Source organism: Ambystoma mexicanum, chromosome 4p (genome assembly GCF_040938575.1).
Source record: "Ambystoma mexicanum isolate Mex_15411 chromosome 4p, UKY_AmexF1_1, whole genome shotgun sequence".
Classification (NCBI taxonomy): domain Eukaryota; kingdom Metazoa; phylum Chordata; class Amphibia; order Caudata; family Ambystomatidae; genus Ambystoma; species Ambystoma mexicanum.
This window is the reverse complement of record NC_090927.1, coordinates 51881426-51898454: the sequence shown is the minus strand read 5'-3', so window position 1 is coordinate 51898454 and position 17029 is coordinate 51881426. Positions and strand designations below refer to the sequence as shown.

Below are 17029 nucleotides of genomic sequence, written 5' to 3'. Positions count from 1 at the left end.
AAGAAGTATAGGTGTGAAGAAGTAAAGGTGTGAAGTAAATGTCTGGCGAAGTGAGTATAGATTACCTAAGTGTAGACCATTTTACTGGGCTGAAGTAAAGGGGGGATACCAATTTTAGCGGCTGCCCCCCATTGATACCTTGATCAGTTGTTTTCCTTCTTATCATCTGCATGGATTGGCTTCTATCCATCCTGACCTTTCCTTATTGATAAGAGCCATCAGTGCTCCAGATAAGATTTTGAGGTGGGAGCATTTTACTCCCTATTTTTAAACTTTGAGAGTAAATGTGATTTTAAGAGAGTAAAAATGACTTTTCTCCTTTGCAAGAGAGTAAAATGTATGTGACATCTAGCCGACGTGTGAGAAAAATGTATGGAAATCATTACTATGCGGCAGTTTTCCGCATTGTGACAGAATACACTTTTCATTATTTCTGGCCATTTGATCTCTCCTGTATATATTTAAATGTTGATATCTCAAAAACCTAACCAATTACATAGTAAAGCAAAGATGAATTGTATTGTGTGTTTTGAGATTCAATAGCAGAATTGTCTTTTGATGTTTAATTAAAGTCCTCATTTGCTGGAGCTATTACTACCTAATGGTATGCCAATGTTATGATACAACAGTGCAGAGAGGCAAGGACTCCATGCTAAATTCTATACCTAATCTCAAGGTAAAATGGTTATTTATATAGCACTTTTGGCAAAGCGCTGTACATAGAACATATTTATCACAATTATCACCAAACCAAAGTCGGTAGTACTCCTTTTTCTACCTTGAAAGGATGAAAGGCTGAGTTAGCCTTGCCGGGATCCAAACCTGCAACCTACAGATTGCAGCAATGAGTACTCAACCGGCTGAGCTATCTTTTTGGCTAACATCCTTCAGAGGTCGATTAACTGAGTATCTACTGAGGTATTATAATCATAGTGCCTAGATGTTGGACGAACCATGTATGAAGTGCTACATAAAGTTAAATACCTATCTGGATTATCACAGGGACAGGTTTTGCTGAGTTTCTTTTAATTACAAATGTAACTTTCATTTGTTTGTTTTTGAACAGCGCTTGCACTTCCTGGAGAGTCAGGTTTTGGATGTTTTAATTGTAGTCTTGAAGATTTGAGAGGCTAGAACACCTGTGATTGGTGTAATGACAATCACTCACCCTTGAGCAAAGACTCTGCTGCCACTAACTATTTATAGTAATGTACCCCATCGACTGCAAGGTTGAATGGATGTAAACTAGACTGTGCATAGTCATCATTTTACACACTGTTTTTATAATTAGAGTGTAAATTAAATTATGAGTGTAAACATTATCTGCCTCCGCATGATTATGCACACAGCACCAGAACTCTGAAAAATACAATTGTGCAATACTGGTTAGCTTTCACTGGGAAATAAGCATAATTTGATACAAAAGGTTAATTCTCAATTGCAACTTAGTTTTCCATCTTATACATTTACAATCCTAAAATGCTAGGAAAACAAATATGAACAGTGCTTCTGTTTACTCCTTGAGCATCCCACACTGCAGAATCTGAATGGAAAGAAACCATTCCTTTTATCAGTGTGCAGTCTTCAGAGAAATACATTTTGTTTCAAAGGTTTTTATACATGGCTCAAAAGAAGCTTTCTGGTTTCTGTGAAGTAACCTGACCTTTACACTGCCCACTGCTCTAAACTTGTGTGTAAATGTACACAGGAAAATAATAACGCTGTCGTATTTACAATATTTTCATGCCTAAAAAGGCCTAGTACGCACCTTATTTGGAGGCCTGAGAGCCATGTTACCTGTGACCTTCCCATCAGGCTGCAGCCTCCTTCTCTCGGTCATCAAGCATCGCACAATGCACCGTAGAGCTGCAAGTAGCCTGTGCGCTGGTCCCACCACCGCTTTGCAAACAAACGATACCATTATGCTAGGATGAAGTGTGTCCTGACGTTAGTGATGCAGAAGCACTGCCATGTTACTGTACTAGGACCCGGTACACATTTGTGTTCAATTGTCAAATTCCCCTAAAACCACATCCTATCCCTCCTTTAGTACATAAACGGTTGCTGTGCTACCAAGACCCCCTTCTCCAGCATGGGATCTTACATGAGCTGTCATTGTGAAACTGTACTAAGACCACAAGTCTTATCGTATCCCTCCCCTTCTGCAATTTGTGAACAGTCATCTTAAAAATAAATACTAGGACTCTGAGGCCTATCGTGTCCCACCCCTTCCGTGATGCTTGAATTATCTTGGTGAAAAAATACTAGTACTCCAAAGCTGCTCCTACATCACCCCATTCTCCCAAATATTAGGACCCACAAGCCTTCCTGGATTCTATTGCAATGCATGAACTGTCATTGTACAGATATAATAAGACACTGTGGAAAGTGCAGTTACAGCACTCAGCAAGAAAGCTTGCCATGGATTTGGGCTACTCATATTGAGTTGCTGCGGCCTGTGATCCGTCTAAATTCCTTGGCACCATGCAAAGGGCAAGTGGAGGCGAGGAGCTGCTCAGGGACCCTTGTGTGCTGCTTCCGCTGTTGTTGACTGTTTCTTACGGCTGCTTTGAGAACTGCGGCCACGATAACTTACTCAGTAAAGCCATTCGATTTCTCTGTCACATTTTCTCCGGTCCACCTGAAGAAGACTTGAATAAAGTAGGAGAGGGCACTGTCCCGGAACCAAGAAATAATGTTCACCCTAATGTTAAATGCACTCAGCCCATGAAAATAGCTGATTACTTCACTAAAAAAGTAATCTTTGACTGATATTGTGGAAGTTCGGACACCAGATACTCCACACTCATCAGTACTGGAAACTTGGGCACCAGCAAAAGCCCCTCCTTTCCACTTCTTTTCAGAGGAATTATCAGCTCAATGCACTTGAATACTCCTTTAATAATGGAATATTCTTTGCAGAGTCGCTCAAAGAGATCTCCTTTGGATACTCCACAATTTTCACAGAACATTCTCTTCTCCGTTTGAAGGCTACAACTGACTTGAAGCAACCACCTAGATGTTCTTCTGCATATAGCAATGTGAGGGGAAGGCAAGGGCTTCTTGATTTGGGAATTATACTTGGGCCTTAATTGGCTTATTCAATTGCACGATAATAATAGTGCGGAGGTAAAAATACACTCCTCAATACACAGGAAGCTGAAGGTTTACAATACCAAACGTTCTGAACACCTTGAGCAGGGTCGCAGCGTATGTCAAATTAGGCAACCTTTTGACAGTTCTTTGAAGAAGGACATGCCCATCAAACCAGAATCAAAATATTGTCCACTCGGATACCGCTCTAGCTAATGTGAGCATTTATATGTCGGAAAGAGGCCAATTTCTGAATTAAGATTCTTCTCTGGAAGAAAATGAATTACCACCATCTTCTAGTATACCAATAAAACCAAACTCCAAAAAGCGCTCAAACAGCAGCAAATTAAGAAAATGAAGAATTGAAAAAAAGAATAACAACCTCCCAGAATAAGCCACCAGGAAAGTTTTTAAGGTCTTCAACAGCTGTCACTCTAGATCAAGCAATGTGTAACACGACGCCTGATCGTGCTGCATTGAGCTCGAAGCAGAATGGATGGAGAAACAAGGAAAGTTAATGCAAAGAACGCCAAGTCCTTGGAGTCGCCCGCAATTGAACAGGACGTGATTTTACCCAGAATTTGATCAAACATAAATCTCTGGAGCAGAGGAATCTGATGGTGTCCTCACTCCTTTCCCTAATATATCCTCCTCCCAGGTGGACAAGGAAAGGCCTCTCTTTCAGATCCTGACCCTGGGGTGGATATGTGAGGGAGGATCACCTGGGTGGAGGAGACTTGGGGCTGAAACGCTCTTGGGTGGGACGCGGTATCCCCTCATATCCCTTTCATAAGGAATCAAATGTCCCCCAGGCCTTTATAGGGTTTAACCAATCTCTTTCCTATTTTTCCAGGAAACACTCTCCCAATACACACCTTTCAGGTACTGAGACGTGGAAGAGACAACCCAGAGTCATACATCCTCTCTTTATTAACTCCGACATACACAATCAACACTCTGGTACTGGGACGAGGAAGAGGCATGCTGAGTACCAAGACCGTTATGCAGTAAAGGAACATTGCCTGCACCTGGGGGACCAGGGGGGGCAGTATAAATGGCACGCTCAGGTGAGGCTAATGAGATTGCCTGTCGAAAGCTTGTAGGAGAAGCCGGAGGTGGGACCAGGGAGACGCATGCCCGAAGAGCCCTGAAACTGCAGAGTCGTTGCAGCGGAAGCGGATTGTGGCGGGAGCACTCGAAAGGTCTCCGGTAGCAGAGCTGGGCTGCATACCTTCTGGAGTCAGAGAGACTCCCTCTCCGAACAACCGAGGCAGCAGGGACCCTGGAAGAAAGGCACACTGAGCCAGAAGCGGCGACAGTCACAGAGAGTCACAGAGAGTCTGCCGACGTGGACAACAGCACCCAGAGACAGTATACCCGGTGAATCAAAGGTGCCTGAATGTCTCCGGGACGCTGTGGGGTGAACCGCGTGGTTTCTGCAGGTCGGATTGCTTGTGAGTGAGCGAGGGACCGTTTAGGGAATCTGAATGCCGGTCCAGTTTGAAATAAAACCTGCAAACATGTGAAAATACAGAAACCTGAAAGCGGAGAAAACTGAATGAATACCGAACTGTGAATAAGAGGACATTGATGAGGCTGAGAAAGGGCATGGGAAACAGAAGTGTTTGAACTTGTGGAAACGCCCATGAACAGGGGGGAAATTCCCAGCAGGAGATTAAACTGGGAATTTGATGCTGCTTTATGTGACTGAATGGAATTAAATTAAACCTTTTTGTTTTGAATACTGAACCGAAAGAAAGCAAGTGTGGTTGAATACCAAGTGGATTGAAAGCAGTTGGTGAAATGTCTTGATTTAAGGAACTGTGAACTGTGAAAACTGAAGAAAACAAGCATTGGCAAGTGCCATAAGAAAATAAGGAACTGTGTAAATTGAGTAAGCAGTGGCAAAAGCTCTGAGAATGTGTTAAAGTATAACAAGTGCATGGTGGCAAAACAAGTACTGAGAAAGCCCTAAGAAGATAAATCCAATACCATGAAGTGCGGTTGCAAAGTTTTTGGTGGCCGATCAGCAGGAGGGCCGCTACAGACCTGACATAATAAAGATTCAACATGGCACAGAACGGCATATACAATCCACACGTGTGCGGAGGTAAGGATAGAGCTGTACACCAGAAATAAGTCATTTCAAACTAAACCGAGTGACGCTTTGTTTTTGTTTTGAAACTGACTTTATTGAGGGGTGACGCACACGGTACGTACAAAGCAAAGTAACCTTGATCAGGGAGGTTCTGTCATAGAGTTTGAGTGCTGGCAGATAAGGTTTTTAAGGCACTTAGCAACTGACTTAATGAGTGTGTAGAGTCAGAGAGGTTTGTCAATTACATAGCAGCAAGGGCCGAAGCTCAACGAATAACTGGGAAATCAAGCTCCGGGTAATGCTTTCCTCTAGCTGTTCGCAACAGCAAGATTTCATTAGGTGTCTGGGCTATAAACAGCGTTGGGGGGGGAAGTCACCCCTCGAGCTGTGTACGCCTGTACTGGTAGACGCCTAGGGCCATTTTAAGAGCACAGCCAGCTGCCCAGAGGAGTCAGTGCATGGGGCAGGCAGAGTTTATCAGCGAGTAACCCAGTGACAGGCAGTGACTGTAGGGAACATTCCCCTGCATCTGCCTGTTCTCTGAAGACTTAAAGTTGGAAGTTCAGATTGGATATTTACAGCAACTCAACAGTAGGCTAATTCTCATCAGAGATGTTCTAGTGGATGAGAGGCCTGCCTGATTTGCAAATATTGCAAGTTTCAAAGTCATTGAGCATATAAACGTGATGTAAGGCAGGAAAAGCTAATATAATGTAAGAAGTGGCAACCCCACACCTCTAGATAAGGAAATGGAAAAGACCCTACAGATTCAGAATAACGAAAGTCGAGAAACTGAGAAAGGAAAAATTACAACTTTTTCCCCAGGTGTTCGGTCAAGATTATACAGTCATTGTCATGATCCCTGTCCCTAGCCCTCTTAGGCAAAACACTGGAGCCAGGCCACGATCCCCCACATGGACCTTGAAGGCCTCCCCATCTCATCTGAGGCCCACTTGGAGTCAGACCTGTGGAGCCAGGCTCATACATGACTCAGAGGACAGGCTTGGAACTGGACTTGGTAATGCACTTTGTGCAATATGGATGCCCCCACATAGCTCAGTTCCATGAACTGAGCTATGCGGTCTAGCTATTTGGGTGTGGTTTGACCTAGGGATACCTGGGATGCCTGGAGGCTATATAAACCACGCCCAGGCAGAGAAACACGCTTTGCGTTACTCTGCGCCTGCAGTGTGACACTCACCGCGTTTGGATCGGTATCCTGAAGACCTTCGCCTTTCCTCTGCATCCCGCTTACCTGAAAGAAAAAGAACAACATTAACACAACACTTACCTTGAGGAGAATCCTGCTTCCATCCATCCATCGGTCCTCTGATCCTGTAGACAGCATCTCGGCGGCGCCACCTCCATTTCGGACCGCCGCATCCTGGGAAGAAAAGAACGAAGGGAAGAGACATTAATAAGCATTCTCATATCCCGATTCCCCTAAAACAGCAAGATGAATCACACACTTACCTGGACTCGAGCCGCTCATGGTAACTTCAGCTCCGGAGCACGTCATCGACCTACGAAGGGAAAAGACAACATAGGTAAGCACATAAAGGACAAGGAGGCGCCGCACATTGCGCTTTACTCACCGCACCTTATTCTCTCAGCCGGCAGCCATACTGGGACATTGCAGCGGCCTGCAAGGGACAAAGAGAGACATAGGTCAGCACAAGAAAAAGGCAAACAGCACTGCGCATCGTGCTTTCACTCACCGCTTAGTGCTTGGCTCCCCTACGCAGCACCACACCATCAATGACCCCCTCCAACACCTAAAGGGAGAAAGAGGAGACATTATTAGGGGCAAGAGACAAGAAAAGGACAGTTCACCAAAATCAACAAACCTACCTTGTCGGGCTGGAGTTACAGCAAGCCCAGACTCATTGGGCCTGCACCAGTGAAGCAACTAGGTCGCATAGCGCCCACATCAAACAACACACCCCTGCACCAAGGAGCAGGACGGAGAGCGCACAATACAAGAAAATAAGGTGAGGAGAGGACATAGGGGAAGGTTTGGTCCTCAAGGGAGGTGGGGGTCAAGCAACCAGACACAATAAGGTTAAAACCCAGAAATCCTGTATTTCAGGCCCAGTCCCCAGTCAAACAGATTCCAGGGAAGGGTTCGAGATCGTGAGTGGTCCAGTCAGGCTGAGTGGCGTCCCCGTGGCTATCAGGTGAGCGTTACAGTCATGTGGCTGAAGTGCGTCGGTTGACACCAGATTCACTAAGGCCAACCTGTCCAGTTATAGTACACAATGAAGGAATTGAGATTTCAGACCCAGTTCTGCGAGACATAGAAAAACATGCAGGTACGTGTTTTTTCGATATTTGCTTAAATCTAGAAGATGAAATACACGCTCTGGGTGGTTTAAGAGACAGGCTAAGTATTTTGCCCAGCCTTTATGACACCCCAGGTACAGGGAGAGCACAAACCAAGTGTGAGAGCAAGGCAGTAGAAATTCTGGACAATCGTGATCGCACCTCACTTCCTTTTAAAGGGGAGGATACACTCAGCAGAGATTCTTCTAAGTGTGGAAATAGCCCACTGGCGGCCTTGATCATTGTGCTTCAATCTTTCATATGTTTGTACGATACAGTTGTTATGGAAGTAAGAGAGAACTTGTCTACTTTGAACGAAATTAAAACCAATTTATTAATGCATGATCAGTCATACACTCAAGTACAAAAACTCCCTGCAAATGATGACATCAATCTGGTAGAAAAAGCTAATGATATAACATCACTGGAGAAGATTGAAGGAAACTTGATTGTAATACAACAGACTCTAAATGAAGAGCTACCAGAGGCAGGCATGACCATCATTAAGACCACTGTGAATGAAGGGATGAGAAAGAAATGAACATCAAAGGACATGCCAAGTTCATGAACAGAGGATCTAGAAAATTCCTAAGAACGTTTTTAGGGGCAAGTAAGATGAGAAAACAAACAGATCTACCTGGGAAAAACACAGGAGGCACATCACAGACTATTATAGAAATAAATGATAGTCTGATGACGACAATAAGAAACACGACATGTAAGGAAGGATAAGGTACAAGAGACATCAAATTAACCTAGCTTGATAGCATCTGTTGCCCAGCAAAAGTGGACTCTGTTCATAAAAAAGGGGAAAAAGCAAAAGAAAAGGAATGGACTTGGCAGAATTCCCGAAAAGGAAATAACTATGTGTTGTAGTCCAGGGGGTTGGGAGCAAACAAGGAGTAGAGAAGAAGACATGAATTACTGACATCTAGTTGGTAATGTTGATGGTCTACCATCGGGAAGAACTTCTATGAATGTAGTCCGATAACAGAGTTGGAGAAAACATACAAACTAAAGAAAAGACCGGAAAACGAGCATGATGTGAACAAGCCACTCATTTTGGAATCAGTGTTTGAGAATGATTGGGAAATGCCGCTCAACAGAGCGAGAATTCTGTCTGTTTTGTATCTGCTTCCTGAGTTAATGTCAATCTCGTCATCTGACATTAAGTTTGTTCACATGTTTGATGAAAGATATGTGGGGGAATGTGCGCAACACTTCTGTTCCAAACTCATTGCTAATTTAGTGTGTGACAAACAAGAAGAATTTCTGATTAATGGGTCTGAAAGATATTATTTGAAGAGTGACAAGGTTGATAAGCAATTCAACCAGGGAAAATACGTAAAAGACAAAACAAACATAATCTGCTTGATGAAAAATGACGGGTGGAGGCAGGTTTGTTTTGGTAATGAGACAGGCATGGCTTGCAAATACGCTATCCACTTCAACCAGAACGCAACCTGGGTTTCAGAGTAAGTGAATGTAAACTCTTGAGTTGGAATTCAAGAGGATACAACTGCTTTCTGAACGCTAACTTGACGGACCTCTTTTTTGAGGTTCCAATTACATCTTAATTCAAGAAACATGGCTGCATGTGGATCCCGTATTCGACGGGTATATATTACATACTAAAAAGACGAAAGGTACCAAGGTGAGACCATTGGGCTCTAAAAAAATACAATAACTATAATGTTGTAGAGACAATGGGCCTCAATATGACCCAAAGTGACAGAAACTGGAAATCCAAATGAAAGCCGAGCCACTGAACAGTAAAGCTGCTGAACAAAGTACATTTCCAGTAGGCACTTTGCCGAGCATCGGTTGAGCAGACCATGAAAATGTATTCTGGAGATGGACACAGCTGCCCTGGATTTTCAGGTTGGTGCCTTGTAACACATGAGACACATTCATCAATGGCTCCCTGTATATGTTCCCTCTTAATTTATGATCACATTTCAGCATTTGTACAATCCTTAACAATACAATGTATTGTTGCTCCTTTAATAGCTAATCGTCCCGCAGTACTGTGTTTTGCGACTCGACGGTGGTGGACAATTCCCCCAAACTAGGCAAACTGAAGTCAAGATCTTGAGCAAATTCCTCAGTCACTTGCGTTGAAGCTTCAGCCTCTGTTAATTCAGGCTGTGATATTTCCGCATGAATTGGAGAAACAGGTAACATTGAATGTTTATTGGGTGGAGCATTTTTAGAGGGTGTAAATTGTGTCAAAGGGTCTGCGAGCAATTGCAATGCATCTTCATTGTCTTCAGTTTCATCTGGACAAGTTTGCACAAAGTAGCAATGCTCCATGGTACCCTGTACGGTTCGCAGGTGAGATTACATTCATTTTCTGGCTACTGAACATTTTCATCACAAGTGTGAATATTGACTGGACCACGCTGCGCCTCAAATAGTGGTTGCTCCATTGTGAAATCCGTTTGGCAAGTGGCATCTTTGGTTTCAGTTGTTGTCTGAGTCGGTATACTCCTCTTCCTTCTGGTCTTCTAACAGATTTATAGAAAAACATGCATTAGGTAATGATACTGCATCTAGCGTCCTGCTTCTTAGCATTAGCTAATAATACGGCATAAAGCTTCCTGCTACTTAGCATTAGCTAATAATACGGCATAAAGCTTCCTGCTACTTACATTAGGTAATTACACAGTATCAAGCTTCCTGCTTCTTAATATTAGCTAATGATACGGCATCTAGCGTCCTGCTTCTTAACATTAGCTAATGATACGGCATAAAGCTTCCTGCAACTTACGTTGGGCAATGATTCGGCATCTAGCTTCCTGCTACTTATATTAGGTAATGATATGGCATCTAGCGTCCTGCTACTTACATTAGCTAATAATACGGCATAAAGCCTCCTGCTACTTACATTAGGTAATTACACAGTATCAAGCTTCCTGCTTCTTAATATTAGCTATTGATACGGCATAAATCTTCCTGCAACTTATGTTAGGCAATGATTCGGCATCTAGCTTCCTGCTACTTATATTAGGTAATGATATGGCATCTAGCGTCCTGCTACTTACATTAGCTAATAACGCGGCATAAAGCTTCCTGCTACTTAACATTAGCTAATGATACGGCATCAAGCTTCCTGCTACTTAACATTAGCTAATAATACGGCGTCAAGCTTCCTGCTTCTTAATATTAGTTAATGATGCGTCATAAAGCTTCCTGCTACTTAACGTTAGCTAATAATACGGCATAAAGCTTCCTGCTACTTACGTTAGCTAATAATACGGCATAAAGCTTCCTGCTTCTTAATATTAGTTAATGATGCGTCATAAAGCTTCCTGCTACTTACATTAGCTAATAATACGGCATAAACCTTCCTGCTACTTACATTAGCTAATAATACGGCATAAAGCTTCCTGCTACTTACGTTAGGCAATGATTCAGCTTCTAGCCTCCTGTAAAGGATGAAGCAGTTATCTGTATGTGGGTTATTTAAGGCTAATCATTCTCAAAGCTGTCTGCCATCCTTTTGCCACTTGGGCTCCTTCACTTTCCTCTAGCATTCCTTCATCAGTGACAAAGGCCCTCTCTTGTGCACTATTTCTTGTTCAGCACAGAGAGCTCTGAATACTCAGAAATCCTTATAAATATTGTGTTCATGCAAAAATAAATGCACGGAAAAGGGATGTGGTAACCCACCTCTGAATGGCAGCTCTTGCCCCACATTGAAGAATCTAGGGCACTGACCACCACCGGAATAACGGAGGCAGCGGTCGGTGGTGCCCAGTCTGTGGTGCCAACCACATGGACCTCACCCACTGCAAATGTGGCCTGCATGTTGCTTTGCAGTCCCCTTGTGGATCCCTCTTAAGATCCACTTCCAAGGCCCCCAAAAAGTAGTATTACTATGTTGGAAATGTTGGTGTATTGTGAAGAAGAAATTAACGTTATGTCACGTCATGTTGTATTTACCCTCTCATGTCTGTCCATAGGTCTCCTACAGGATGTCTGCGAGCTTAACTGCACCCTCTGGAGGTCTAATCTCTGACATCCACCCAAATGTCACTCTCTCTGCATTGGACCTGGGTGACCACAAAATGGAAGAGGGAGCCGCAAGACCAGTCTGCAAACTACAGAAGCTGGAGTAAGAAGGCGCAAGCCGCCATTTTGTAACATGATTGTGTCAAGTGTTAGATTGGTCACTACCTGCCCAGCACACCCCTTCTACCCCTGCAGTAAACTCTCTTCCCTCGTTAATCTCAGCCTACATTTTTTCCTACCAGGTATGATTCCTGGATTAAAAAAACATTTTGGTTTGTGAAGGTGTACATGTACGCATGAAAGCACATTTTTAGTATTCTTTTCTAGCGCATAAGGCCACTGCAAAGCTCTGTAGGGAAGAAGAGAGAGGACTGGGAGGTGGCTCTGTAGGGAAGAAGAGAAGAGAGGAGTGGGAGGGGAGGTGGCTCTGTAGGGAAGAAGAGAGGAGTGGGAGGGGGGTGGCTCTGTAGGGAAGAAGAGAGGAGTGGGAGGGGAGGTGGCTCTGTAGGGAAGAAGAGAGGAGTGGGAGGGGGGTGGCTCTGTAGGGAAGAAGAGAGGAGTGGGAGGGGAGGTGGCTCTGTAGGGAAGAAGAGAGGAGTGGGAGGGGGGTGGCTCTGTAGGGAAGAAGAGAGGAGTGGGAGGGGTGGTGGCTCTGTAGGGAAGAAGAGAGGAGTGGGAGGGGAGGTGGCTCTGTAGGGAAGAAGAGAGAGGACTGGGAGGGGAGGTGGCTCTGTAGGGAAGAAGAGATAGGACTGGGAGGGGAGGTGGCTCTGTAGGGAAGAAGAGAGAGGACTGGGAGGGGAGGTGGCTCTGTAGGGAAGAGAGAGAGGACTGGGAGGGGAGCTTTTCAGGAAGAGCTTGAGGCACTACCAAGTGCATATCACTTTATTTCCCGAGACTGACAGATCAGCCGAGAGGGCAGGAACATTGGTGATTGAGGGAGGATGCCCTGGAGGGTTGGCTGTGCATGTTTCCGAGCACAGGGTGGCTAGGCATTGACTCTTGATGCCAAGGGCTGACCCTGGGCTGTGCCTGACATGAGCTGTGGTTGCGTTTGGGATCACTAGGCCTTAATGGTGTTAAAAATGGTGATAGGTCATGTTGTGTGACACCAGATTCCAGACGGGGCCGTATGTGCCCCATTGTCAGGAAGTGGCAACACAGCTTGAAAAAGGAGAATGGTACACCGCCGTGACGATAACCGGCTTCCTTACATGTTTGCTGGAAATTCCACTGGAATGACCGTTAAACTAGTTTGATGTGCCGCCACACAGTCCTGTGGATTTCCCACTGGATTGTGAGTGGCGCTTAGGAGTTGTTAATGCCCATTTCTGGACTCTATAGGACTCAATGGGGATTTCGTTGGATGTACTCTGAGCGATCACTATGCCACAACAAATATGAGGATTTGTGGAGGCGAAGGGGAGGCTTTATTTCGAATGGTGTCATGGAGGCAAATCATCCACCCCTCTCATCTCCCATCTCAAAATTTGGCAATACAGAAACTTGTGCTAAAGAGGGAGGCAGTAACTCTGGTACTGTCGTGTTTCTGCTATTTTAGATTGTAATGAATCTGACACCAATGATAATGATGGATGATGGCCCACCCTTTAAAAACTCAAACTAATTCTGCCCTGTCTGAGTCTCTGGCACTGATGAACCCTCTCCTAGCCTGGCCACATGCTCTTGCATATCCTCCCCTAGTCTGGCCACAGGCTCTTTTGTATCCTCCCCTAGCCTGGCCACAGGCTCTTTCATATCCTCCCCTAGCCTGGCATCAGCCTCTTTTATATCCTCCCCTAGCCTGGCCACAGGCTCTTTCATAACCTCCCCTAGCCTGGCCACTGGTTCTTTCATATCCTCCCCTAGCCTGGCCACAGGCTCTTTCGTATCCTCCCCTAGCCTGGCCACAGGCTCTTTTATATCCTCCCCTAACCTGGCCAGAGGCTCTTTTGTATCCTCCCCTAGGCTGGCCACAGGCTCTTTCATATTCTCCCCTAACCTGGCCACAGGCTCTTCCATATCCTCTCCTAGCCTGGCCATGGGCTCTTTCATATCCTCCGTTTGGCTAGCCACAGGCTCTTTCATGTCCTCCCCTAGCCTGGCCACAGGCTCTTTCATATCCTCCCCTAGCCTGGCCACAGGTTCTTTCATATCCTCCCCTAACCTGGCCACAGGCTCTTTTGTATCCTCCCCTAGCCTGGCCACAGGCTCTTTCATATCCTCCCCTAGCCTGGCCACAGGCTCTTTCATATCCTCCCCTAGTCTGGCCACGGGTTCTTTCATATCCTCCCTTAGCCTAGCCACAGGCTCTTTCATGTCCTCCCCTAGCCTGGCCACAGGCTCTTTCATATCCTCCCCTAGCCTGGCCACAGGTTCTTTCGTATCCTCCCCTAACCTGGCCACAGGCTCTTTCGTATCCTCCCCTAGCCTGGCCACAGGCTCTTTCATATCCTCCCCTAGCCTGGCCACGGGCTCTTTCATATCCTCCCCTAGCCTGGCCACAGGCTCTTTCATATCCTTCCTTAGCCTGGCCACATGCTCTTTCGTACCCTCCCCTTGCCTCGCCACGGGCTCTTTCATATCCTCCCCTACCCTGGCCACAGGCTCTTTCATATCCTCCCTTAGCCTGGCCACAGGCTCTTTCATATCCTCCCCTAGCCTGACCAAAGGCTCTTTCATATCCTCCCTTAGCCTGGCCACAGGCTCTTTCATAGCCTCCCCTAGCCTGGCCACAGGCTCTTTCATATCCTCCCTTAGTTTGGCCACAGGCTCTTTCATATCCTCCCCTAACCTGGCCCTAGGCTCTTTCGTATCCTCTTGTAGCCTGGCCACAGGCTCTTTCGTATCCTCCCCTACCCTGGCCACAGGCTCTTTCATATCCTCCCCTAACCTGGCCCTAGGCTCTTTCGTATCCTCTTGTAGCCTGGCCACAGGCTCTTTCGTATCCTCCCCTACCCTGGCCACAGGCTCTTTCATATCCTCCCTTAGCCTGGCCACAGGCTCTTTCATATCCTCCCCTAGCCTGACCAAAGGCTCTTTCATATCCTCCCCTAGCCTGACCAAAGGCTCTTTCATATCCTCCCTTAGCCTGGCCACAGGCTCTTTCATATCCTTCCCTAGCCTGGCCACAGGCTCTTTCACATCCTCCCTTAGTTTGGCCACAGGCTCTTTCATATCCTCCCCTAACCTGGCCCTAGGCTCTTTCATATCCTCTCCTAGCCTGGCCATGGGCTCTTTCATATCCTCCGTTTGGCTAGCCACAGGCTCTTTCATGTCCTCCCCTAGCCTGGCCACAGGCTCTTTCATATCCTCCCCTAGCCTGGCCACAGGTTCTTTCATATCCTCCCCTAACCTGGCCACAGGCTCTTTTGTATCCTCCCCTAGCCTGGCCACAGGCTCTTTGATATCCTCCCCTAGCCTGGCCACAGGCTCTTTCATATCCTCCCCTAGTCTGGCCACGGGTTCTTTCATATCCTCCCTTAGCCTAGCCACAGGCTCTTTCATGTCCTCCCCTAGCCTGGCCACAGGCTCTTTCATATCCTCCCCTAGCCTGGCCACAGGTTCTTTCGTATCCTCCCCTAACCTGGCCACAGGCTCTTTCGTATCCTCCCCTAGCCTGGCCACAGGCTCTTTCATATCCTCCCCTAGCCTGGCCACGGGCTCTTTCATATCCTCCCCTAGCCTGGCCACAGGCTCTTTCATATCCTTCCTTAGCCTGGCCACATGCTCTTTCATACCCTCCCCTTGCCTCGCCACGGGCTCTTTCATATCCTCCCCTACCCTGGCCACAGGCTCTTTCATATCCTCCCTTAGCCTGGCCACAGGCTCTTTCATATCCTCCCCTAGCCTGACCAAAGGCTCTTTCATATCCTCCCTTAGCCTGGCCACAGGCTCTTTCATAGCCTCCCCTAGCCTGGCCACAGGCTCTTTCATATCCTCCCTTAGTTTGGCCACAGGCTCTTTCATATCCTCCCCTAACCTGGCCCTAGGCTCTTTCGTATCCTCTTGTAGCCTGGCCACAGGCTCTTTCGTATCCTCCCCTACCCTGGCCACAGGCTCTTTCATATCCTCCCCTAACCTGGCCCTAGGATCTTTCGTATCCTCTTGTAGCCTGGCCACAGGCTCTTTCGTATCCTCCCCTACCCTGGCCACAGGCTCTTTCATATCCTCCCTTAGCCTGGCCACAGGCTCTTTCATATCCTCCCCTAGCCTGACCAAAGGCTCTTTCATATCCTCCCCTAGCCTGACCAAAGGCTCTTTCATATCCTCCCTTAGCCTGGCCACAGGCTCTTTCATATCCTCCCCTAGCCTGACCAAAGGCTCTTTCATATCCTCCCCTAGCCTGACCAAAGGCTCTTTCATATCCTCCCCTAACCTGGCCCTAGGCTCTTTCATATCCTCTTGTAGCCTGGCCACAGGCTCTTTCGTATCCTCCCCTACCCTGGCCACAGGCTCTTTCATATCCTCCCTTAGCCTGGCCACAGGCTCTTTCATATCCTCCCCTAGCCTGACCAAAGGCTCTTTCATATCCTCCCTTAGCTTGGCCACAGGCTCTTTCATATCCTCCCCTAGCCTGGCCACAGGCTCTTTCATATCCTCCCTTAGTTTGGCCACAGGCTCTTTCATATCCTCCCCTAACCTGGCCCTAGGCTCTTTCGTATCCTCTCGTAGCCTGGCCACAGGCTCTTTCGTATCCTCCCCTAACCTGGCCACAGGCTCTTTCATATCCTCCCTTAGTGTCATGACCACTGCTTTCAAGGAGTCAGGACCTACCCAACATCCTTGGAAACAGGCTCATAACATGCCTTATCGGCACCAGCAAGTCCCAATAGGGACCTTTTGGACCTTGTCCTGGCACCGGTGGTGCCAGGCTCATAGTAAGGACCCGTCCCGGCACAGGAAGCGCCGGGCTCATATCAAGTGTAAACGTGCTTGGGTGAACCTACCTGAAGCAGACCATGCTGCTTACTTACCAGCCAGATGATGCTTTACTCTCTTCTAAATGGAACTACTTTTTTTCTGGGTGGGGCAGGCACCACTCCCTGGATCACTGAGGCTGGAACTCTTCTGGAAGCAGGAACTCTTTTACCTGGGCGCGGCTGCTGTGGAAGAAGACACCTAAGTACTCCTATGGGCTATTTAAACCACACCCGATTGGTACCACATGCTTCGCGTTATTCTGCATCTGCAGCAGGACGCTCACCGTGTCAGCTCCAGCGAATCTTCAGCTCCGGATCCTGTAGTCACGAAAATTACCTGCTGGGAACCAATCTTCAATCTTCAGCAGCTCCTGCAAAACAAAAGGCACAGGTTAGACAAAGGCAAAGTTAGCGCTTCAACTCACCCGATCCATCGGCAGCATCCAAGTCGTTTTCTTTTCTGCATTCCGCATCCGGCATCGGGCCTGCTAAGACAAAGAACATTGGTTAGTAACGCTCAGTTACAATACTGCTTACCTGTGTAGCGCTTGCTCCAACTTTGTTCGCGCTGCATTCCGGC

At 46.6% G+C, this 17029-nt stretch overlaps 1 protein-coding gene across 3 annotated transcripts in view; it reads left to right on the top strand.

Moving 5' to 3' along the window:
- Positions 1–17029, top strand: part of LOC138452977 (ribonuclease inhibitor-like) — a 268993-nt gene that overhangs the window by 18914 nt on the left and 233050 nt on the right. For all 3 annotated transcript variants that reach the window (XM_069605350.1, XM_069605346.1, XM_069605347.1), the window contains one exon: positions 11479–11630. In XM_069605350.1, coding sequence (XP_069461451.1) covers positions 11479–11630 — 152 coding nt within the window. The remainder of the gene's footprint in view (positions 1–11478; positions 11631–17029) is intronic.